The 25,658-nt window shown below is 37.2% G+C and overlaps 1 protein-coding gene across 2 annotated transcripts in view; it reads left to right on the forward strand.

The window, feature by feature from the left end:
• HOMER2 (homer scaffold protein 2) overlaps positions 1-25,658 on the forward strand; it is a 150,314-nt gene that overhangs the window by 103,347 nt on the left and 21,309 nt on the right. For both annotated transcript variants that reach the window (XM_044665482.1, XM_044665483.1), the window contains exons 3-4: positions 8,680-8,811; positions 23,952-24,044. In XM_044665482.1, coding sequence (XP_044521417.1) covers positions 8,680-8,811; positions 23,952-24,044 — 225 coding nt within the window. The remainder of the gene's footprint in view (positions 1-8,679; positions 8,812-23,951; positions 24,045-25,658) is intronic.

The raw sequence follows: 25,658 nt of genomic DNA on the forward strand, positions 1-25,658 counted from the left end.
TATATATATATATATATATAGCCTAAACATTATTATGCCCTTGACTTTGGCAAGGTCCATGGCTGCATCTTCTCTTCCCTTTCCTTCCCAGTCCAACTTTAGAGTTGCCAATGATTGTCCCAGGGTTTGTTTGTTTTTTCTTCCTTTTTTCTTTTTTTGAGGTGGGGCCAGTGTGGGTGGAGTAAGTGGGTACTACCCTAGTTTAAAGGCAATGGCTAATGTCTTGGTATTCTTTTCTCCTGCTCATGTCATCACTTTAATGGTTTCATCTTTGGGTGTAACAAATTAAGCCATGTACCATTCCTTTGTTTGAACCAAGACATGCCAAATAAAGAAAAGGTGCTTGCTCTGCTTAGTTTTTAAATTTCTATTTTCTATTACAAATTTAAACATTAACTTATACCTTTTAATATACAAATGACAAAAAGGATTAATGAAGTTGTGAACTTATCTTGCGTTGTTTTTTCAAGTATACAATAAATGTAGTTTGATAGTAACAAAATTCCTCTGCTTGCCTATATTCCTTTCTGGACTTGCCTTGAATCTCTTCTGTATATTTAAAAAAATGTTTTATGATGCTCTTTTCTTTCAAATTACTATCATTGTCAGTACCACTCCCCAAACAGAAACCCTCATAAATGAATAAGTATAGTCAAGCAAAACAAACCAACACATTATGTCTGTAAACAAAGAGCTTTTTCTAAATCTCTAGTCTATATAGTAGCGGGAAGTAGATGGGAACTTTCCCATCAATAGTCTGATTTCATGATTGGTAATCAATTCAAATTCTGAGGTTTTCCAAAATTGCTTTCCTTTACGTAATTGTAGTTACATAAACTGTTCTACTGGTTCTGCTTTAACTGCATCAGTTCACATAATTTTTTGAGTTTTCTTTGAATCCATCATTTTTCATTTCTTTAGTGCAATAATATTCCATTGCCATAATTTGTTCAGCCATCTTCCAGTTGACTGACATTCACTTTGTTTCCAGGTCTTTACTATAACAAAAAAAGTGCTGCTACAAATATTTTTGGACATATCAGGCCCTTTGCACTGTTTGACAACTTTAGGGAGTTATCCTAGCAGTGGTACCACCAGTCTAATTTTATAAAAAGCCCCTTTTAGCTTCAAGGTAAATGCTGCAATCTGAGCCAGAGACTGTCTGGAAACATTCATTTAGCCAGTGATAACTTAAATGTGAGATCCTTGTCTTGTGACCAGTGAGTGGACATACTCTTGGGAGAATCAAAACCTATTGATCTTGATATGTTCACAATTTAAAAGCCAGAAGAAAAAAACAAAAGCTAAATTGGAGAATGATTTGGATCATTCTTGGAGAAGCAAATAAAGTGCTTGGTTGAGGGTGTTGTGGAGGTAAGAGGTTCTGGGCTTTGCCATATATCCAAAAGCAGCAAGATGCATTTTATGAAATGCTTGATCATTTTGTATTGCAATGCTCATGATAAGCATTTACCAAAAGACCACTATTAATATAATTGTAGTTTAGGTATAACATGGGGAAAGTAAAGAAACTTCATGAGTAATTCACCAAAACCTTCCAAATTAAATCAGCATAAGGGGTAGGTGGGTGACTCAATGGATACAGAGCCGGACCTGGGGAAGGGAGGTCGTGGGTTCAAATATTGGTCTCAGACACTTCCTACCTATGTGACCCTGGGAAAATAACTCAATCCCAGTTATATAGCCCTTACCCCTCTTTTGCCTTAAAACAGATACTTATTATTGATTATAAGACAGAAGACAAGAACAGAGACAAATTAAATCAGCATGTATCTGGTAACTTCAGTACAAAGGTGTGTATAGGAAAGGTGGTAGAAAATATGAACAAACACAAGGTTCATGAGTAAGAAATGAGGGAGGCTGCAGGCAGTTAGGTGGCTCAATGAATATAGCAATGAGCCTGGAAGTAAGGAAGACTCATCTTTTTGAGTTCAAATCTTGCCTCAGACATTAGCCGTTTGACCCTTGGCAAACCACTTAACAGTTTTCCTCAGTTTCATCTTCTGTAAAATGAGCTAGAGAAGGAAATGGCAAACCACTACAGTACCTTTGCCCAGAAAATCCCAACTGGAATTATGATGAATCAGACAAAACTAATTTACTAAACAATAGCAGACTTGGAGGCTCTAAAAAGCTTCATGCCTATATATATCATGAAAGAGAAGAAATAAAAAAAAGGAGTTAATAGGTGCTGAACATTCTGCATCAAATGACATCACAAACATGAAAATGTTTCTTTTCAAATATAGGAAATGACTGGTTGGCAATGTGGGAGTTATTTCAAAGTTGGCTCTTTGGGTATAATCATATCATTAAGCAAAAAGAAAAAACTAGTATCAAATTAGAGTAAAGAATAACAATTAGAAGAATAAATGGCACCCGATTGAGGCAACACATTGAAACAAACTGTTGTTGCAAAAAAGCCAAATTGGATAAAAGAACTGGTACCATATCTGCAGAGTTGCCATATCTTGTCAAGTCTACTTCCTCTGTCCTCTTTGACATTTATGTAGAGAGGTAAGGTTAATAAAGCATTTTACATATTAGGAAGTAGGGAATGAGAGAGAAGGTTCTCTTCTCTTCTATAACTGTTTCTCCAACATTTTTTCCAGTAGCTACTGATCATGTAAGCCCTGATGGCAGAGATTATTTGATTTTTTTTGTAGCCCCATTCCTAGCACCTAGAAAGTAGGTGCTTATTAAATACTTATTAATTAATTGATCATGAAGATGTGTCTTGATATAGTGTGACCTTTTAGACTTGTTATGCCAAGAAATCCTTTCTAATTTATTCTTTTTTTTTAAACCCTTACCTTCCATCTTGGAGTCAATACTGTGTATTGGCTCCAAGGCAGACAAGTGGTAAGGGTAGGCCATGACTTGCCCAGGGTCACACAGCTGGGAAGTGTCTGAGGTCAAATTTGAACCTAGGACCTCCTGTCTCTAGGCCTGGCTCTCAATCCACTGAGTTACCCAGCTGCCCCCTCTAATTTATTCTTTTTTTTTAAATTTTTTAAACCCTTAACTTCTGTGTATTGGCTCCTAGGTGGAAGAGTGGTAAGGGTGGGCAATGGGGGTCAAGTGATTTGCCCAGGGTCACACAGCTGGGAAGTATCTGAGGCTGGATTTGAACCTAGGACCTCCCATCTCTAGGCCTGACTCTCAATCTACTGAGCTACCCAGCTGCCCCTCCTCTAATTTATTCTTAATGAAGGAATCAGGAGCAAACAACCCCAATAAAGGATGTCCCTTGCAGATTCTTCATTTTCCCTTCTGCTGGGAAGAGAGCAAAGCAAGAAAAGGCTGGGAACATGCAATTGAAACACCCAGTTTCAGTGCTTGGGCTGGTCCAGATGGCTTCTCACATTCAAATACAAAACATCCTCTCCATTGATGGTGTGACTCATGCTTGTCTTCCAAAGGAAGCAGATCGGCTGGGGAGTAATTGATATAGACAAACTGCATGCTAAAGTTGGCAGAGTTGAGCATTTTGCCATTATTGGGCTGGTAACCAATTGGCCATCTTTCTAAACTTGACTCTGTTCTTCCTCTGCAACCCATTTCCCCCCCAATACCCTATCCAGGATAGCAGCTATATGTAGTTTAACCTTTAGTTCCATATTCATTTGATTAAACCAGCAAATAGAACTCTTTGAGTTTAAAATAGCATCATAACTCTTGAAAGTTAATAATGCAAGTATATGTTATTCCCATTTTGCAGATAAGGAAATAGAGGATCAGGTTAAGTGCCTTGTCCATAATTACGTAGCTAATAGAATCTGAGTCAGGGCTTGAGCTCAGACTTTCTGGCTACAAGGCCAATGATTTCCAATCCCCAATTCTGCCTCACTTATTGAACTACTTCTACGGGATAGATGGTAACTGCCTGTACACAAATAACTATAATTACTAGGCAGTAAAATAAAATCTATTGGAGTTTAAAAGAGAGAAATCACTTATAGCAGTTAAAACATAATTATGTTGATAACAGAATTCATTTCTGAAGAATACATCCATTGTGTAAATTGAGTTGCGTGTTTTAAAAAAAAGAAAAAGAAACCCAAACACCCTACTTTCCTTTGTAGTAACCAAAGAGGATTTGGAATTTATTGCTAACTATTATTGTCCTGGAAGCTACCTCTACGTGTGGGATTTTAGTAGTAGATCTTTGTCATTAGAGGGTGCTTTTCTTTTCTTTTCTTTTCTTTTTTTTTTCAATCTCTATTTTTGCCAAGGATGAACAAATTGTGGCACTGGAGGCAATACTGCTGGCATTTGCTACTAAATTGCATCTTTTCTGACTCTTTTCTCATTGTTCTGTCCTTTACTACCTACTTTCCCAGTTTATTTTCCTTCTTTTTATTTCCTTCTTTGTTTTCTATTATTTAGAGCCTCCCATTGTCCATAAGCATTCCTTGGTCCTTGTAGAACTCATGAGGGTTGTTGTTATCCAGTCATTTCTGCCATATCCAGTTCTTTGTGACCTTATTTGGAGTTTTCTTGGCAAGGATACTAGAGTGATTTGTCATTTCCTTTTCAGCTCATTCATTTTAAAGATGAGGAAACTGAGGCAAACAAGGTTAAGTGCCCAGGGTTACCCAGCTAGTAAGTGTCTGAGGTGGGATTTGAACTCCCAGAAATGAGTCTTCCTGACTCCAATCCCACATTCTATCTACTCTCTCCACCTAGCTGCCTCCTTAAGGGGTTATTAGCTACAGACATTTGGACAGGCATGATTAGCTAAAGTCATTTGGATAGGCATGATGTCGTGGAAAGAAAACTGACTGAATGAACAATGAAGAAACCTGGATCTTCCACTATCATGTGCAAAGTATTGTCCCAGCCCTTCTAGGAGCTAATGGACCTTGGATAAGGTCACTTAAACTTGCTAGGTGTCAGTCTTCTAGTCTAGAGAGTGATTGTTTGGGATCACATGGTGACTAACACCTTTTATTTAAAATAATATTTTATTTTTTCCAATTGCATGTAAAAACAGCTTTTAACATTAGAGTTTTAAAATTCTTCAGTTTCAAATCATCCCGCTCCCTTACTCCCCACCCCCCTTCCTGAGAGGGTAAGCAATTTTATATAGGTTATACATGTGCAATCATGCAAAACATATTTCCATATTTGACCAACACCCTTTACAGCTTTAATATTATAAGCTCCTATGAACTATCCCTGAAAAAATCCCTGAAAGTTATTTAAAATAGATTCTTTCCTGCCTTCCCAAGATGCATCACTGGTACACATCTTGGTAAATTGCATGATCTGGGCGGTCTCTTCTGATCCAAGGGTTTTGTGGAGTATTCACTAGGATATGTAGTAAAATCTGCACCAGAAAAATGCTGAATTACTTGTGAGTGTGTGAGAGAGAGAGTGAGAGAGAGAGAGTGTGTGTGTGTGTGTGTGTGTGTGTGTGAGAGAGAGAGAGAAGGGGATGGGGTTACTTGCCTTAAGCCTACTATTACTAGAATAATTTATTAATGTATCCTCAAGACTATAGTCATACTTTTTTTTTTTCTTAGACAAGACATTTTCTAGTTACTTGGTCAGAAACATGTTATCAGAGGTAGAAATGATACAAGAAACATTGGATACGTTTCAGAATAGCAGATAAGGGAGGTAAAGGTATACAAAGTAATTACATATTAACCAAAGAGACCTCAGATGTGTTGGAAAATATAAAATATGCATCTGGGAGTCTTGAGGTAGGAGGTAATGGAAAGTTAGATTAAGGTGAAGGGACACAGGCTGACCTGTGTTGGAGCAGGGAAGAGTTCTACAGAAAGAGGTAGGATTCTAGCATTTGGCACAAGCCTTTGCACATAAAAGGTACTTGTTGCTTGTTGGCTTGACGACTTGTTTTCAGATTCCTAGGAAAAAGCTGCTGGTAAGGAGGAACCCTTGATATCTCTATTCTGGGCAGCTTTTTGATATCAGGAAATTAGATCTCTATCTGCAAGTCCTTCCTGATGGCTTCCCCAGGCATGTTGGAGATATGGGCTGGGAGAGATTCTCCCTTGGGACATTCCTATTTCTCAGTTACCTTGAAAGAAGTTAATTAGATTTATCTTCTGTGCCAGCATTATAAGCACAGTATAGTGTGATTTTAGCACCTTTCCCTCCCCCCCACACCCCATTTTTCATTACACAGTTGGAAATAAATGGCTTAGGTCACACACTGAGGTAACACACACACACAGACACTAAGTTATTCATTGCTAGCACCTCCTGTCAATTCATCCATAAGTATAAGTTACTGATACCTTTTTGTTTGGAAAGGACAATGAATGTCAGAGATACAGGCATGGGTATTTGGGGGGGGGGGAAGATTTCCTTGAAAGAGAAAAGAGTGTTGAAAGAAAAGCTGGGGGTGTTGTCCAAGGCTCACAGAGGGCCAATGACTTGTAGAAGTTTGCATAGACCCAAATCACCTTCAATTTTTTCAGGCAGCAAGTATAAGATGTCCATGAGATTTTTCTGGTCTTTGTAGGCTAGTGGGAAAAACTGTGCTTAAAAGATGTGATTCTGCCAACAGAACTTCATGATTTATTGACAATATTAATTTCCTTCTAAGGAACTTTTTCTCCTAGTATTCACTGACTGCATGATCGTGGTACTTGGTTTCATTATGCCTCATACCTTCTACATATTTTGTATATCTCGTATGTTCTTATTTATAAACAGTGTGTCTTCCCCATGAGGCTGTGAGCTCCTTGAGGTCAGGGACTATTTTTGCCTTTCCCTGGTAGCCTTAGAACTTAGTACAGTGCCCAGCACAGAGTAAGCCTTTAATAATGTTCGGCTGATTGATGTCTTTGGAACAGTTTGCCAGAAAAATTAATCATTCTTCTAGCTCCCATTGCCCAGATCAGATTCTTTCAAAAGCTTCTGCTCAAAAATGTGGATGGGCCATCTGTCCTTTGGTAAGGTCGAATGGAACTGTAGTGTGATTGAAATTCATTCATAGAATCTTAGAATTAAGATGTACCTTAGAGATAATTCACTCCTCAAATATTTATCCAAGGACTGTCATGTGCATTATACTAACTAATTGATAATTCAGGGAATAGAACCATCCGAAACCATGGACAGGCTTCCTCTTATTTCAAAGGATTTAAAATATTTCAAGAGGATTTGAAGCTTTTGGAAGAATATATTAATGGAATCTGGTGAAAGTTATTGGTAACAGGCCCTCTGCAGACAGTCATGGGTTTTTTTGCCTGTTTTGATATAGACCTGGCCTCAGTGGGAACCCCCCTTGAGGCCTCCCAACTTTCTCTCTAGATTTTTGTTTGTTTGTTTTTGCAGAGAACCTTCTTGTCCAGGAATCTCATTTGTCTTCCTCATTAAAGATTGTCATTGGATTCATTTTTCCATGACTATTATGTATGTGATTGCAAAAAGGGCAAGTTTGTAGTTACCTTTCTTTTTACCTTCTCTCCCAGGAGCCCTTATTAGAGGTAAATCACTCTCTCCCTTTCTGTCTTTTTCTTTTCTTTCTTCAATTCTAGCCTTTTCTGTGGAATTCATGCATACTCTAAATGTCTTATCTCTCCTCTAGCAAAATAATGATTCCAGAGTGGATAAGCCTACATTCTTAATAGTTGGACACTATCAGCAAATGTCAGTATCCCCCTAATTAGTGAATTTACTAATAGATTCCTTTTTTAAGATTCTTGCTCAAATGACTGCCATTCTTGCCCTGTGATGTCAGTCAACAACAAAGTATCAAACACTTAGGATGTGCCAGGCACCATGTGTACAAAGAAAAACAAAAGCAGTTCCTGCCCTCAAGGAGTTCATATTCTTATGGGGGGAAACAACCTGTAAATAACTAGAAATAGAGATTATGGTGTCATAAACCGTCTTGCTATAGAGGTAGGTGATTTTCCTAAAGCTTTCCAATCTCTAGAGAGAAATCATCTTAGAGTAAGGCTTTGTACAGGGTTTTTTTTTTCTTTCAGCACTCAGGAGAGTGGCTTTTGGAAGATTGGCAGCTGGCATCAGTTAAGCACATAAGATAAAACTGCAAAATGATGGAGTGGGGCAAGGAGGTGGTTAGGTGAAATAGGCACAGCCATAGAATCCATAGGGAGTCCATTTATTAGTGTTCATTGAGTCATTCAACAAACATTTATTAAGTGCTCTCTACCTGGTGTTGTGCTAAGTTCTGAGGCTAGAAAGACAGGGTAACTAAGTGGCTCAGGGGATAGAGAGCCAGGCTTGGAGCTGGGAGGACCTGGGTTCAAATCTAGCCTCAGACTCCTAGCTGTGTGATCCTGGGCAAGTAATTTAGCCTCAATTCCTTAGGCCGTACCATTCTTCTGACTTAGAATTGATAGTAAAACTGAAGTTAAGGATTTTTAAAAAACAAACAAATAAATAGGAGTACAGAAATGTAATTTTTTAAAAAGAAGGGACGGCTGGGATAGAGTGCTAGCCTGGGGTTGGGAGGGCCCGGAGTTAAGTGTGGCCTCAGACACCTTGCTGTATGACCCTAGACAAGTCTCAACCCCAGTTGCCTAGCCCTTACCTCTCTGACACTGATGCTTAGCATTATTTTGAAGACAGAAGGTAAAAGGTTCGAGTTTTAAAAAATAAGCAGTTTAGTTTCTAATAGTTTTTCTCTTTGGACTCTTTTTTTCTCTGCAGGTGATCATCAACAGCACAATCACACCTAATATGACCTTCACCAAAACATCGCAGAAATTTGGCCAGTGGGCAGACAGCAGAGCAAACACTGTGTTTGGTTTGGGTTTTTCTTCTGAGCAGCAGTTGACAAAGGTAGTTTTGTTCTTTCTACAGTATACTACTGTGCTTGGTGAAGTCCTTTGGACTTTAGTAGCTGTACATTTAGGGCTTAATTGGTACTGTCAGTGCTATTTGAATAAAAAAAGTCTTGTCAAAAACAGAATTCTATTTGAGGACATAACTTTTGCCACTATTTTCACTGCTTGCTTATTAAGCTAGATGTAGTTTGCTAATGTTCATTGGAAATGAAAAAGCAGAATGTAAAATAAATTGTCTATATATAGCAAAATTCTAGAGGTTCATACTGTGGTAGAAAGAGAACAGGAACTCTGGGTTCAAGTCCCACTTCTACCATTAATTAATTTTATGTTCTAAAGCATTTTTATCCTACCTTTTTGTGCCTCATTTTCTTCATCTATAAAATGAAAGATTGGACAATATTTTTGAGATCTCTTCCAGCTTTAATAATCCGTTGGGGTGGGGGGCAGTCAAATCACAGACAGCTAGATGACTCAGTGAATAGAGTGCCAGACCTGGAGTTGGAAAGACCTGGTTCAAATCCGACTTCACCTACTTCCTATGTGACCTTGGAGAAGTCATTCAACCCGATTTGCATAGCCTTTGCCCTTCTGTCTTAGAATTGTTACTAAAACATAAAATAAGTTTTTTTTCTCTTTAAAAGAGTTGATTCAGATGTTTCATGGGTCTAATTTCCTAGATTATTGACCTTTCCTAAAGTTTAGACTATGACACCCAGAATAAAAGGTTCTTTTCCTCAGCTGCATTCATTGTTAATACAAAAATATGAGTGTTAAACTGTTTTCCACAGTTAGATGCATTGAGTTTTCGAGGTCCTAAAACTTAGATCTCAAGCCTTCTCAAGTTGGCAAAATGGATTGATTCTTTCCTTCCTTCCTTCCTTCCTTCCTTGGGCAAAAAACTTTAGTTGCTTATTTTAAGTTTACCCTCATTTTAGTCCACTGCAATAATTTTTTGGGGGACATAGCCCTCTGCAAATTCTCTTCTTAGTCTCTAATGGGTAACTTACTAATAAGTGTCATTATTTTTGCCTCTCAACTACATCTCTAAGTTTTGTATTGTTTGTACTTATTCAGCTTACTAAGACCCACTGGAGGGTCACTCATAAAACTCCAGGAGCTCAGGATGATATGCTTACTACACTTAAAGTATTATAGGCAATGTTTCCTTTAATTTGTTAAAGTTATGATTGAATGACCATATGAACAACAAACAAGGAAACTGGGGCTATGTAAGCAGAGTTTAGTGTTTTAATTAAATAAAAGTTACAGCCAAATTTATCTATCCTAGTTAGTAATGGGCATAATTATTACTAAGCTGCATTGCTTTTATGCATTAATGGTAAGCCATTGATTCAAATGATTCTAATTAGTGGTACTATTTGATAACCAATTCAAGTATTTCTGGGATCAAGTGGGAGAACTGGCTAGGTCAGGAATCTGGTCTAAGGGCCCTCTGAATATCTCTTTATTTTTAAGATAGAAGACTCAGACAAGTGGGACTTACTTGCTTCTCAAAATGGGTGCACCTAGTTGTTCCAGAATTCTCAGATTGACAGATGTATCAGGTCTCAGTTATTAGGAGCAAAGCAGGAAACATTCTAAAGTTCCTAGATACATTTAGATTAGCGTGAACTTTTACTTTTTATTTTTATTTACTTTTACCTTTTACTTTATATAAATATACTTTAAGAAAGTATATTTACTTTTACCTTTTACTCTAATAACATAATGGATATTTATATAGAGCATTACAATGCGCTAAGAGATAAGTAATCAATATCATTTGATGATCAATCCTCCAGGGAAAATAGTTTTATCTCCATTTTCAGATAAGAAACCTGAAGTTTGGAAATGCTTTTCATAGGGTAAGATTTGAACCCATTTCTTCCAGTACAAGTACTCCTCTATAGAGTGTAGTGCAGTAACTACATTGGTAGTTCCCCTCCTCCTTCATCAATTCTTTTTTGTGTTGTTTGGTCATTTTCAGTCATGTTTGACTCTTTGACCCTATTTGGGATTTTCTTGATAGAGATATTGGATTGGTTTGCCCTTTCCTTCTCCAGTTCATTTTACAGAGGAAGAAACTGAGGCAAGGAGGGTCAAGTGACTTGCCCAAGTTCACACAGTTACTAAATGTCTGAGGCCAGATTTGAACTCAAAAAAGAGGAGTCTTCCTGACTCTTGGCCAGATACTCTATCTGTTGTGCCACCTAGCTGCCCCTGAACTATCACTTACATATCTAATACATAAGTTAGGATTTAAATCCAGATATTTCCTAACTTTGTCTAGTATTATTTTCACAATATCATCTTATCTCTCTATCTCTCTTTCTTTAAAGTTTGTTTGATTTGTCAGATGTCTTCCTTTCCCTTATTCCTCTTCAGCTTACCTGAAGCCCATGAAAGAGGAATAAACCAGCTTCTCTAGTCTTAGAACACGAGCCTCTTGTCCTCATCCTCTTTCCCAAGAACTAGCTGACCATTTCTCTTCATTTCCATCTGTTGCAAATATTTACTGCTTGGTTCTCATCTCACCTGCCAAAGTGAATTCCAAAGGTAGTTCTAGGATTATGTCCTGAGATGACATCTAGTAAACAGAATGCATTCCTGGAGGGTTTAGTGATGTATGTAGCTACAAGCTTACAGAATATGTCAAGAATTGTAGATGTGGGCTAGGTAGGTCATTCAGTGGTTAGAGAGCCAGGCCTGGAGACTGGAGGTCGAAGGTTCAAATCTGGTCTCAGATATATCCTAGCCCTGTGACCCTGGGCAAGTCACTTAAGCCCCATTGCCTAACCCTTATTGCTCTTCTGTCTTTGGAACTGATATTTAATATTGATTCTAAAATATAAGGGAAGGGTTTAAAATAAAGAATCATAGGTATAAGGTTAGAGGTGATCAGAAGGGTGCTATGTTTGCTGATATAGTTTGATTTCTTGCCTATGTTAGCAGATCTTCTCTTTCTCTGTTCAGCATTCTGCTATTAGAATAAAGGCCCCAGGAGCTAACAGAGTATACATAATTTTCCTTTCATAATAATAAAATTGTCTTCTGTGCAAACTCTGATAAACTCTCTCCTTATAATTGTTTTTGACTCATATTTTGAAAGGCTTCTTCAGTTAATAATGAAGCAGGAAAAGCAATGAATATTGGCTTGTTTTTGATCTATCCCAGATATAAGTTGAAAGGAACCTGAAGAACAATCTTTTTGTGTTATTTTCTTTAAGTTTTTTTTTGTTTTTTATGCCACAGCTATTTCTAATTATAGCCCCATTTATCCCCATGAAGTGCTCCCTTTAACAAAGAAAAAAAAATTAAATGAAACTAACCAATAGATGGACCACATCTATATATCATACTTCATTAGTAGCCAGGCATTCCACCCTCCCTATCAAAAGAAGGGAAGTATATTTCATCATCTGTCCTCCAGAATCTGAATGGGTCAGTGTATTTAACCTAAAATTCATTTGCTGGCTAGATTTTAGTTTAGTTTTATCCTTTATCTTTGGCCATTCATTCACCAACAGACAGGGGGCATTGCTTTTGTCATATGACTCAAAGAATAGTTTTTGGTATTTAAGCCATGAAGCAGCAGAAAGGTAGGAGACATGGGATATTCTCAGAGTCACTGAGTATAAAAGGAGTTAATTTAAGGATGTAAACTTGACTGAACAGAGGGATTAATTGAGAGATGCAGAACCTAAGCAACTTATGGGCCAGGATTTTATCATATCCATGCTCAGAAACCCAGAAGCTCCAGTGCCTGCATGCCAGATGATTCTCTGTATATACTAATCCTTTTTGAGTATTCTTAAATAGGTTGATGTTTTATATTATGCCAAGTGGGTGGACAAATAAATCCACATTTATCTCTGAGAATACATGATACAAACTGGCAATTTGAGAAAGTATGTCTACAAAGTCAAAGGGGTTGTTCTCTATTGTCATTATTATACATTTTGGGGGGGATAGGAGAGAATAAAGAGGAGAAGACAATCTTTTTAATGAGACCGATAGAAACAAAATATTTTCTTTCTTTTTATGATGGGAGGTAAGATGTATAAAATATTTCTCTAATGAAAACTTGCTTTCTGCCTAGTTTTTTTCAAGCCCAGTTATAGAGTTTGATTATCCACTTCCTTTATAAGTCTATAGGTGGGTAAGGTTTCTCTGTGATGTTAGAAATGTTAAAGGCACTGTTTACTTTTCTACTCTGAGGCTGTTAGAGACTGGAACTCCTTTATGCCAGCTAATTATTGCTATTGGAGATACCCTTAAATCTGTGAAAATGATCAGTGAATGGTAAATAGTTCATGGTGTGGTGATTGGGGTTGAGGAGAGAGGAGTTCACTGTAAACATTTTGAACCACAGAATTGTTGAATAGCTATTTCATAAATCTTTGAAATGTGGTATAGTTTATACATTATTGCTTTTTCCATCTTTATAGAAGACAGAGCACGAAGCAGATATGCTTAGATGAAGCCACAAAGTACTTTAAGAATTATTTTTTTTTTGCTGTGACAGACAGTAGGATTTAATTTTTTTAAAAATAGGATGAATTTTATTCTGAGTGAATTATGTGTTATACTTGGAGGCAGGAGATGTGGCTTAATGAGAAATCTCTTTTGGTTCTGAAATTCCATGAAGGTTTTCAACTAGAATAACTTGTCTTCCTTGTTCTCTTTGGGCTGCTATTTTGTCTCTGCTTATATGACCTTTTTATGTCATCAATTTTCAAGGTATCCTTCCATTATAACTTTTATTGTTTCAGAGATGGAAGAAATTATCCCTAGGCACTGTTAAAATGACTGGTACTCTCATGGTATCCTGGAGTTCTTTGGAGTTGGACTAATCCTGAGACTATTTAGAAATAGAATAAATGCCTAGGGACAGGAGGAAAGGGGATACAGTCAGAGAGACAGGGACCAAGACACAGACAGAGAATGAGACAGAGATAGAGAGAGAGAGGCAGAAGGAGGGAGTGATACAGAGAGAGAAAGAGAATGAGTAGAGGGAGAGAGAGACAGAGACAGAAACCGAGAGATGGAGAAGGAGAGAGGGAAGGGGAGGGTGAAAGGACAAGGAACAAAGGGGGGGGGAGATTAGAGAATGTCTCTTGTAGCTTTGCTTTCTTTAGGGCATATTTTCATGGAGCTCTTTTAGTTCAGGGTTTTAGACATTCATAGAGTGATATTCTTAGAACTTTGACTAGACCAAGTTATCAGAGGACTGAACACATAATCTCCAAGTTTTCTAGATAGGATTTTCCCCTTAGTGGTGTAAAAGTGAAATTTGGGAAATGCCATCTAAAAAAATATATATATATATACATACACACACACTATGGACATGTGGGAGACTTTGAAACTACATTTCCCATGATTCCTCATGGTAGACAAAGAGTGGGATGATGTAAGAGAAGAGATATAAACTCCTGTAGTGACTTTGAACTGCCTCTTTAGCTACTTTTTAGCTACTGGGCCCAGGATGAGAGGGGAGGTAATTATGGCTGAAGCGGCAGTTTTGAATTCTTACAAGCGTGTGGTCTAATGACTTTATCAGCATGGCTTTAATTAAAATACTAATTTCTATATTTATATCAGCCTTTATTATTTTTAATCTTAATAATTATGGCAACCTTACGAAGTTTGGATTAAGAATTCTCAATTTTCTAGATAGTCTAAGAGGAAGCCATGCGGCTCTGGGACCCAGAGTCTCAGAAGCAATCTTTTTCCTCGCCCAGTCCTCTCCCGATTTTCCCCAGCCTAGAGGCTGTTTTACTGGGAAGAGAGACAATGGCTTTAATGGCTGCAGGGCTGCGAATTATTTTGGTCAATGCCCCGGGCCTGGTGGCCCTTACAGATGCTAGAATGCCGGAGCCCAGCCGGTGTGTCTCTGCCGCTGATCTCCTGACTCCATTCCTACCGCTTCCTGCCGCATCACGTTCCTGCCTACTCACATCTCCGCTGCTTTTGCTGACTCACCAGAGCAGACTAGCTGGTGCTGCAGTCCTGTTCTGAGCCCAGAACCCCGGACCCCAACAGCGATGACCCCCGGCTGCTGCTTTTCCCTTCATAGGGCCTAATGGCGCCAAGCCATAAGGGCCTTACCTATACCACAAATTACCCATAAATGTTTCTGTTTTTGAAAAGGTCAGATGAAGGTGATCTGTCTCTTTTGTCCTAGAGTAGTATCTCTTCTGTTCTATACTCGATACTGAATCTACATGTCTAAATTGTCCATGTTGAACTCTTTTAGGTTTTGTCTAAAATCTTTCTCCCCATACTTTTATAATCCATTAGCCTTGAAACGATCTCCCCAACTATTAAGTTTTGCAGGCCAATAATTTGGCCGTTCCCCACTTTACCTTGATCCCAATCTCCAAATAGTACAGGTATACTAGTGGTAACCTACTTTAGTAGGTTCCAGGAAGTACTTGTTCTATTTTTTTGGAGAAAAACCAGTTACATACAAGTAAGCATCTCCTGTCCCTGGAAGCTGTAACAGAATCCTTCTGTCCTCCCCACCAACAAAATCCTTTCCATATCAGAGTACACGAGTGGAGACAAAATTCCTTTCTTAGAACTATGGGATTTTATAAGAATGCCACCCATTATAACAGCTTCTGGGGATAATTCAATTTTGGAGAAACAAGCTACTGGCAAGTCATTGGGTTGTTTCCATTGGCTATTTAGGACCATATTTTTGTGAGGATGTTGCATTCTGGAATACCCAAAAGTTAACAGAGAAATGAGACCCTTTCAGAGACCCTTTGTTAGGATTTGAATGCTTTATGTTTTTAAGACAGTCTAGGCCTCTTGTTTTCTCATTGTTCTCCTTCTGTTTCTGTTTCACCTCTCTAATAGAGATCATTGTGATCATCATCAGGCACCCAGTGAATGTCTGTCTACAGTGTCTCTCTGCTGGGCATGGGAGGTATAAAAGGAGTAGTTTGTATTTTAAGGGCTCTGTCAGATTTGACAAGATTCCACCCCCCTCCCCTCCCCCTTGCCCCAAAGAGAATTACATTGGAACTTTTTTAGATTTTGAAATCAAGCGATTTGAAACTTAAATTTTATGGGCTTCATAAATATTCATGGATAGTACTTGGCTCTAGGAAAAGAACAGCAACCAAAATTCATAATTGTGACTGCTGTTAACTATAAATTCTGTTTCTTTATTGTTAGCCTTGCATGTTGCAAATCAAATCAATAAATATTTATTGAACTTTGTTATGATCCAGGCTCTGAGCAGAGATGTTATACTTGAATTATGGCTTGGTACAAACTGAGATTGGCTTATAGAAAATAAATATAAAAGTTATTGTTTAGATTCCTGGTTGTGTCCACATGTGATATAATTGTGTGTGTATGAGCATGCATCTCTGAATTTTCCTTAGAGCTATTTATGATAGTTGCTATAGTGAAGGTCCCTTCATGTTCAGTTCCTATGGGCTCAATCATGATCTCTATGTAGATATGTACCAGATCAATATACCCAGCCTTAGTCTCTCTCCTGAAAGTAGTAATATATAGTGAATTATTAATTCAGTAAGAACTTATTAAGTGGGGGCAGCCAGTTGACCCAGTGGATACAGTGCCGGGCCTGGAGATAGGCATTCCTGGATTCAAATCTGGCCTCTGATGCTTCCTATCTGTGTGACACAGGGAAAGGTACCTAATCCCAGTTGTCCAATAATTAGTATTGGTTCTAAGAGGTAAGGGTTAAAAAAAGAAAAAGAACTTATTAAATGCCTACTTTGTGCCAGGCACTTTGCTAACCCCTACTGAAATAGAAAAATTTAACATTACCTATCTTCAAGTATCTATCCTGACATAGGAAACAAATATGTAGACATAAGTAAATTCTTTCTCCCTCTCTCCTTCCCTCCCTCTCTACGTATGTATAGTAAATGCAGAGTAATTTTAGGAGCATGAAAAACTGGGGAGATTAAAAAAGACCATGATAGAGTTTGGCATTAGATTTGAGATTTGAAGGAAGCTAATGATTCTTGGAGGGAGAGGGGAAGATGGAATACACTCCAGGAATGGACCAGCTTGGGCAAAGGCATGGGCACAGGAGATAGCGTTCTGTCATTTTTTTTTGTCTTTATTGTAAACACATATTTATTGAACATAATGAAAATGTCAAGGAACCCTATATGGAGGCATCTGCCTCTAGCCATCTCCTAAAGCTCTTCCTATTTGCCCTTCTATATCTTTGGAGCAGCAGAAGTGTTCTTAAGAACACCTTCACCTGCAGTTTATGGAAACGAATATAGAAAGAATGTCTGTGTGGTATTCCATCTCTGGAGCAGAGATTATACCTTCCTTATCAACTTAACTCATTGGAATTCAAAGAATGACAGTGTTAGCACTTGTAAGACTATCTTAAAATTTTTTTAAAATCAAGATCTCTTTTTTTGATGTCATCTCAGTTTTCACCTATATCTCTCTAACTCTTTCCTCCCAGAGAGCTATCCGAATATGAAAAAGAATTTAAAAATTAAGCAAAGTTGATCATTACATTAAAAAAAGACCTGATGATGTACATTGTTCCACACCTATGGATTGCCCCACCCCAACCTCTGCCAGTACAAGGCCATCTCATATTTCTTTTTTTGACTCCATACTTGTTCTTTATAATTTTACTGCATTCATTTAAAAAATTGTTATTCTGTGGTTGTTTTTTCCATTTGCCTTGATGTAGTAGTACTCTTTTTTTTTTTTTTAAACCCTTGTACTTTGGTGTATTGTCTCATAGGTGGAAGATTGGTAAGGGTGGGCAATGGGGGTCAAGTGACTTGCCCAGGGTCACACAGCTGGGAAGTGGCTGAGGCTGGGTTTGAACCTAGGACCTCCTGTCTGTAGGCCTGACTCTCACTCCACTGAGCTACCCAGCTGCCCCCTGTAGTAGTACTCTTGGCTCTGCTTGCTTTTCTTTGTATCGGTTCATGTGAGTTTTTTTGTGCTTCTCCATATTAATTATATTCCTTCTTTTTTATATCATACATCATATTTTATTTTATTAATCATCACAGTATTTATATATATTAAAGATTTGTAAAGCACTTTAGTTTTTAAATAATATTTTTCCCTGTTGCATGTAAAAACAATTTTTTTAACATTTGTTTTTTTAAAAATTGAGTTCCAAATTTTCTTCCTCTCTCCCTCCACTGTCTCTGCCCTGAGACAGTAAATGATTTGATATTGGAAATACATGTGAGATTATACAAAACATATTTCTATATTAGTCTTCTTGTAAAAGAAAACATAACCCTCCCCCCAAAATACCCCACAGAAAATAAAGTGAAAAATAATTTGCTTGGATCCATCAGTTCTTTCCCTGAAAGTGGTAGCATTTTTCATCATAATTTGGAATTATCTCAGTTCATTGTATTGCTGAAAATGGCTAAGTCCTTCATAGTTGATCATTATACAATATCACTTACTGTGTACAGTGTTCTGGTTTTGCTCATTTCACTCTGTATCAATTCATGTAAGTCCAGGTTTTTCTGAAATTATCCTTGCAAAGTACTTCATAAATATGATCTTGCTTTTTCTTCACAACAATCCAATGAAGTAAGTGCTACTATTATTACCCATATTTTATAGAAGAGGAAGATACTAACACAGCCAGAGGTTAAGTAACTCCTAGCCTCACACTGATAGTAAATATCTAAGGTCAGATTTGAACTTAGCTCTTTCTTTCTTTTTTATTTTTTTAAAATTTAATAAAACTCTTACCTTCCATCTTAGAATCAATACTGTGTATTGGTTTTAAGGCAGAAGAGTGGTAAGGGCTAGGCAATGAAGTTTAAGTGACTTGTCTAGGGTCACACAGCTAGGAAGTATCTGAGGTCAAATTTGAACCTAGGACCTCCCATCTCTAGGCCTGACTCTCAATTTACTAAGCCATCCAGCTGCCCCCAGAACTTAGTTCTTTCTGACTCCAAGTCCAGGGCTCAAACCACCATGCATTTAGCTGCATCATTCATGCCCCCAAATTTGTTTAGGCCTCTCTCAGTTGATGGACATCCACTTTATTTCCAGTTCTTTGCTCTCACAGATATATTAGTGTACCACTATATGTATACATATACCAATATATGTGTAGTATATAGTAGTATATATGAATAGTATGTATGAAAAGAATCAGTGATCTCCTTGGAGTGGGGAAAATATGCCTTGCAGTGGAGTCTCTGGGTTAAACAACATTTTATCCATTTTATTTTCATGATTCCAAATCATCTTCCAATATGGCTGTACTGACTCACAGCTCTACCTACAAGGTATTGGTGTACCAGTCTTTCCAGGAGATGGGATGTTTTGTACAAAGAGCAAGAAGTAGGACTGGATCACAAGATGTATGAAGAGGAATAACATTAAACAAAGCCAGAAATTTAGGTGACAGCCATACTGCCAAAGAGTCTGGTCCTAAAGGCAAAAAGGCCTCCTAAAATGACATGGCCAGATCTGTGCTTTAGGAATATCATTTTGGCAGTTTTGGGAAAGATAGATGAGAGTAAGAAAAGCTAGGTGGTTCAGTGGATTGAGAGCCAATCTTAGAGACAGGAAGTTCTGGGTTCAAATTTGTCCTCAGACATGTCCTAGTTGTGTGACCCTGGGCAAGTTACTTAACTCCAATTGTTTGGCCCTTACCACACTTCTACCTTGGAATCAATACTTACTATCGATTCTAAGACAGGAGGTAATACTTAGTATCAATTTTAAGACAGAAGATAAGGATTTGAAAAAAAATTAAAGAAATATTAAGTTAGAAATATTCAGTAGCAATTAGGGATGAATGACTAGGACTCAGGAAAGACATCTTCCACAGAGACATAATGATTGGATTTTTTTGAGAGAGAAAATATATTCCAACTCATGACAGCCTTGGAAGACACAGTTATTGGGTATAATATGGATGGATCCAACAAAGGAGAATGTTAAGAAACCATCAGACAGGTAGGAGAACCAGAAGGACATCATCCACCTCTTTCTTTTACTCACTTTTATATCCAAACACACAGACTATAGAGAATATGTGTAAGGAGAGGGTAATATCCACTGTCAAATGCTGTTAAAGTCAATAGGGATTAGGACTAAGAATAAATGATCACCCTTTGCAGTTGAGATGATTGGTAACTTTAGAGAGAGCAATTTGAGTAATGAGGTAAAATGCCAGATCACAAGGTGCTGAGGAGTGAGGAGAGAAAGTAATGGGCTTAAGGAGAGTTAGACAGCTTTTCTAGGACTTTAACTGTGAACAAGCAAAGAGATTTTGGATAATCAATTGGTGACAGGACAAAGCAGTAGTTTTTTAAGAATGGGGAGACCTGGATGTGTTTGTAGGCAAGAAGGAAAGAGATAGTAAATAAAAAGATAATGGATAAAGGAGAGAGAGAAAACAGAACAAATGAGAAAGAGAACATGAGAAATTATATGAAAGAGGAGAGAAAGAGGGTGTCTTGTGCATGTCTTGAAGAGAGAAGAGACAGCTTTGAATGGACGTCGTGGAGTACAAGTCGACTAGGAAAGAATGGAAGGCTTGTCTTGTGGCATTGAGGGCCCAGCTGAGATTACATAACATAAATTTGTAATGGACCCAGTCAGCATGGTAGTATAATTTTCTACCGTGACTCAGCAGCTTCTGAGGAAGAGCAGAGAAATCTGATTGTGGGATAATCTAAAGCTGGAGTTCCATGGATGGTAATAGAACAGGGAGATAAGAGACTTGAGAGTAAAAGATACTGTGATCATGGAAATGTAATAGTTGGGTGAAGGCTAGATCCAACCTGATGACCATCCCTGAATATGACTGAAGTAGAATGTTGTTACTTTTTATTATTTTGTTACCTTTAGAAATTGTTCTTAGATTAATAATATCACATTTAAAAAACTTGGGACAATTTGATGTGCCCTGAGATCATTTCTGGTATAAAGCACAAAATATCCCTTTCTTCTCTTCAAAATTCTGAGAGCAACATCCTTCCTTCTACTTGTGAAACAAAGATGTCAAAGCTTTCCCAACAAATATGTGTTATTAATGTGACAGTTTCCCTCATAACCTTGTTTTTTTCTCCTCTCCTGTGTAAAGTATTGCATGAATTGTTTCTTCTCTTATTTTTTTTTTCTTTGCCTACCATACCTCCCGCCACCAAACCACCCAATCAGTTCTTCATGTTTCTAGAGCAGAATCCACACTGGTGTACTTTGAGCAGAGTCTGTTACACTTAAGTCAATGAATACTGACAGAAACAATGAAGATGAATTTCTGAGCAAACTTCCTTTTCTTACAGAATGCATTCCTGTATCACTGTCATAATGGACCACAGACCCTTTCTTGTTAATTTGCCTGAATTCTTCTATCTCGTCTGCACTAAGTTAGTTGATGGGGTAAAAAGAAGGTACATCAATCTCTACTTCAAATATTTGTCTTAGTGTCTTTTGGGGAAGCTTACTTCCTCTACTTTACTTGCTCTAAATCCTGAATATACCCTATAATCAGAAGTTGATATTTTAGGTAGATAGGGCACATAGGCCATAGTTTCTTCCAACATATTCTTAACATTTCCTTGACATCTCCACTTGTATGACTTTGTTTTGATCTCAAACTCAACATTTCCAAAACAGAACACATTATACACCCCCCCTACCCTCAAGCCCATCCCTTCTCCTAACTTTCCTTTTTAATTTCAAAGTACCACCATTTTTTCTTGTTTACACCTGGCTTATTCTTTGATTTAATTGATTAACTTAATGCAGAGTCCAGGTAACCTTCACTCATACAGAAATGAGGAAACTGAGTCCAGGAAAAAGAAGGCTTTCTTTTTACCCCTCAAAGGACACATAGTGGCCCTCAAGCCTAGAGGTTAGGTCTTTTGGCTCTCATTCAGTACTCTGCATAGTATTAAGTTAGGCCACTGAGCAAAAATCTTTCCTGGGCTAGGAAAAGATGGATAGTTAGGTGTTGATGATGATGTTGTTGTTGATGATGAAGATGATGGTGATGATGTTGATGTCGTGCCACCATTTTTCTAGTCATTCAAGGTTCTCAGGGAAATTTACTTTCTCACTCCTTCAATTGCCAAATCAAGGCAATTCCACCTCCTCAGCATTCTCACATCTGTCCTCTTTTTTCCCATTCACACCACTACCACTTAGTTAGTCATCAACTCTCTTAGATCAGTAATTTCCCAGTTGTTAATTAATTCATCTTCCACACAGATTCCATATTGATATTCCTGAAGCTCAAATCTGACCATGTTACTTCCCTTGCTTATAACCATCAATGGCTCCTCTTTGCCCTTATGATTAACTGAAATTTTTTTTTTGTTTGGCAGTTAAAGCCATTAGCAAACTAGCTCCAGGCTGATTTCATATTGCTTCCACTCATGTACTTTATCCACTGGCCAACTTACTGTTTCCCCTATACATGACATTGTATTTCCTGCTTCCTTATTTTTCATAACCCCTTCTTCCTGTATGCAATGTTATCTCTCTTTACTTCTGCCTCTTGTCACTCCTAGGCTTAGCTTAAGTACCACCTCCTTCAAAAAGCCTTCTCTGATTAGCCCCAGCTCTAGTTGTCTTATGTTTCTTTTCCTAGTAGAGATGAGTTATCTTAAAAAACTGCCCAGTGATTCAAAAGCTTAGATTTGCTAAACCTTCTTTACCAACAACATCGCAACTTCTAATTCCATGTCTCATTTTGAATCACCAAAGCCACCTTTCTCCAGACACCCACAGCTTAGTGAACTATATTTGCTCACAAAAATTTGTGCCTTTTCAGAGAGCATTGAACCAGGGAGAGGTACCCTCTGATCTTTCTGCTAGAAAAAGTTTGGGCTTCTTAAGGTCATTTCTCTATACCCAACTTTATCCCGTGATTGCGTAGAGGACTGGATTTGGAATCAGAGTATCCAGTATCAAATTCTGGCTTTATATAGCTATTACATACCAGTGAAGATACTCCTTTCCTTTTAGTTAGAAAACAGACAATCATGGACATGATAAATGGGTCTTTAGTTCTTCTCTGGCTTCTTGCTCAGAAGCTGTTGCTTTGGGTTTTATTTGTTTTTTTACTGGTATGTTTGGTGTTCCTCTGAACGCTTAAAGTTGTACAGAGGCTTACCTCTTGCTAATTGAAGCATATTCTATTTTTCTTTTTCTTTACTGTCTTAGGTCAAGTACCAACTTTTTCCTGCAGTTATGGAACATTCCAATTTGGGGATGTTTCACAGTGAAAACACCTAGAAAGACTTGGTCCTCCCTACCTTATGAATATTTAACAAAACTTTGTTGAACAGGGAAAGTTATACATCAATGTCAAGAATCAAGGCTGGGGACTCCATGCAAAGTCAATATTGATTCATCTGTTAGTCCTAATATTCTTTGCATGACTGAAGGTTAAGTAATGAAGCAGAATTATCTTTATGTAATTAAAACATAAGAAGAAACTTTTGCTAAAATGCTTTAAAACACTGGCATTATTGGAATGTAGTTTGGCTTCCATCTGGCTTATGTCACCCTACTAGTAACCTAGATTCTTAGTGTGTTTTCTTTGTCTTTTTTCAATATATGAAATGAGTTTTCTGTTATCTTATAGGTAAGGGATCATTTCCAAATGCAATTTAACTAGCACCTGAAACACTATATTTAATAATGTGAAGTGCTAAAAAGCTTGTCTTCCTGTCCTTTCTCATCTTCAAATTTATATTTGATTGTTCTTTGTTCCGTAGGGCACAATGAATTTTTCTGTGCATTTAGCAAGTTATTTTTATCTTCATTTCAATCAAAATCATTTTTAATCATTACATTTTAGTAATAACCTGTGAGGTTTTATTAACTTTCCAGTCTTTCTCTGAGAAGTTAAAGAAGTCATAGCCTGAATGGCTTTGTTTTCTAGTATTCCTTAGAAAAAGCATTTGCTAGACTCTTAAGAAACATTTTCCTGACTTTCTAAAAATTATCTAAAAAGCTTGCTGTTGCTTTTTTTTTTTTTTTTTTTTTTTTTGCACATTTACAGTATTTGCTGACTTGAGAAGGATGCATAATGGTGATGGTGATTCTGAACAGCAGTAACGTTTGGGGCCAGGAATGACTTCAGTAAACATTATTAATGTTCAGTTTGCAGAGAAATTCCAGGAAGTGAAGGAAGCTGCCAAATTAGCTAGAGACAAGTCTCAAGAGAAAATCGAGACCTCAAGCAATCATTCTCAAGTAAGTAATTTATCCATGAAATAAACTTGTATTTCATCAATTATTAAGTTTCGTGAATATTTTGGGCAAAAAAAGCAAATGTTGGCCGTGGAGAATTTGGAAAGGTGGTTTGTATCTATTGACTATCAGAATATCAGTGTTCTCCAGCCTTTTTCTGTAACTTCTGAATGTCACAGGAAGTAAATTCCTATACAGTATTAATGAAAAACTTTTTACTTCAGAGCAATTGCACTTGGAGAAAATCCTTTTGAATGTCTTTTTATTCAGTAATACTCCCTGTGATGACTTATTTTAAGGTGAACAAATGCTTTCTTTCTGATGTCTTAAAGTTGGTGTTTGTCAGTGATGCAACTTAGTATTTATGAGGTATTGAATGTGCCACAACTCATCTTTCTTCACAGATAACCTACTTAGAATGATGCCATCCTGTAGTAGCCCCTTCTAGAAGGGAGAGTTTTTCAGTTGCTTAAATAGAACATCTGCCCCAATATTTAGGTAAGTCAGGGTGAAAGATAGATTTCAGCTCTATCCTAATTGGTTTTCTTTTGATCAGTCGAGATCTAGCTTAATAATACAAAGAATGGCATATTTTTCCAGTAATGATCTTTTAAAAGTGGGTTAGCTAAATATAGTTAATTTTTTTTTAACCCTTACCTTCTGTCTAAGAATTGCTACCAAGTAACCATTCTAAGGCAGAAGTGGTAAGGGCTACACAATTGGGGTTAAGTGACTTGCCCAGGGTCACACAGCTAGGAAATGTCTGAGGCCAAATTTGAACCCCAAACCTTCTATCTCTAGGCTTATCCATTTAGCCATCTAGCTGCCCCAGTTCAATTTTATTTTAATGTAAATTTAAGATGTCTATATTCACCAAGTATAGTTCTCTATACTAGCAGAGTAGAAAACCTTGTTTTAGGAAAGCTATGCCATCCCAGGTTATGCTTTTAGTAGATTCAAGAAAGTGCTATCTCTTCTATTACTTTTAGTAGAAAAATTTATTTTTCTTTCTTTCTTTATTTTTATTTAATTATCACACATAAATATACACATACTTTATTTATATTTTTTCTCCTACAACCAACTATTTGATTTACTCTTTTTCTTTCTGGTAATCTTAGTGAAATTCCTAAACAGTAAAATTCAACTTAAATGTATTTCCTAACAAAAAGTCATTTTTTATTTGATAGAATCCTAATTCCTATGTTCTTTACAATTCAGCGATATTTATTTCATTTTTAGAAGATATGTTTTAGAAACATGTGATCAAAAATACTTTGATGATATTAGTTTTCCAGCAGCATAAGAAAACTGAATGATGTTGCCTTTGTTGTTGTTGTTATTTACCAAAGCAAATTAAAGCTGGTAGTTGTAGGGTCATTAACTGGAAATTCAGGTCATTAAAGTAATCATTGATATTATGAGTATTCCTTTACCACCTTACCTAGCTCAATGGCCATCTCTTCAAATAACAGACATTTGAATTGCTTGTTCATCAAGAAAAATAAAATAAGCTTGCCCTAAGCATTTTATATACCAAATAAATATATTTATTTTAGCAAACACTTTGACACTTCTAACAATACCATAATGCAAAGTGTAAGGATTTTAACTAGG

Source organism: Gracilinanus agilis, chromosome 2, assembly GCF_016433145.1.
Source record: "Gracilinanus agilis isolate LMUSP501 chromosome 2, AgileGrace, whole genome shotgun sequence".
Classification (NCBI taxonomy): domain Eukaryota; kingdom Metazoa; phylum Chordata; class Mammalia; order Didelphimorphia; family Didelphidae; genus Gracilinanus; species Gracilinanus agilis.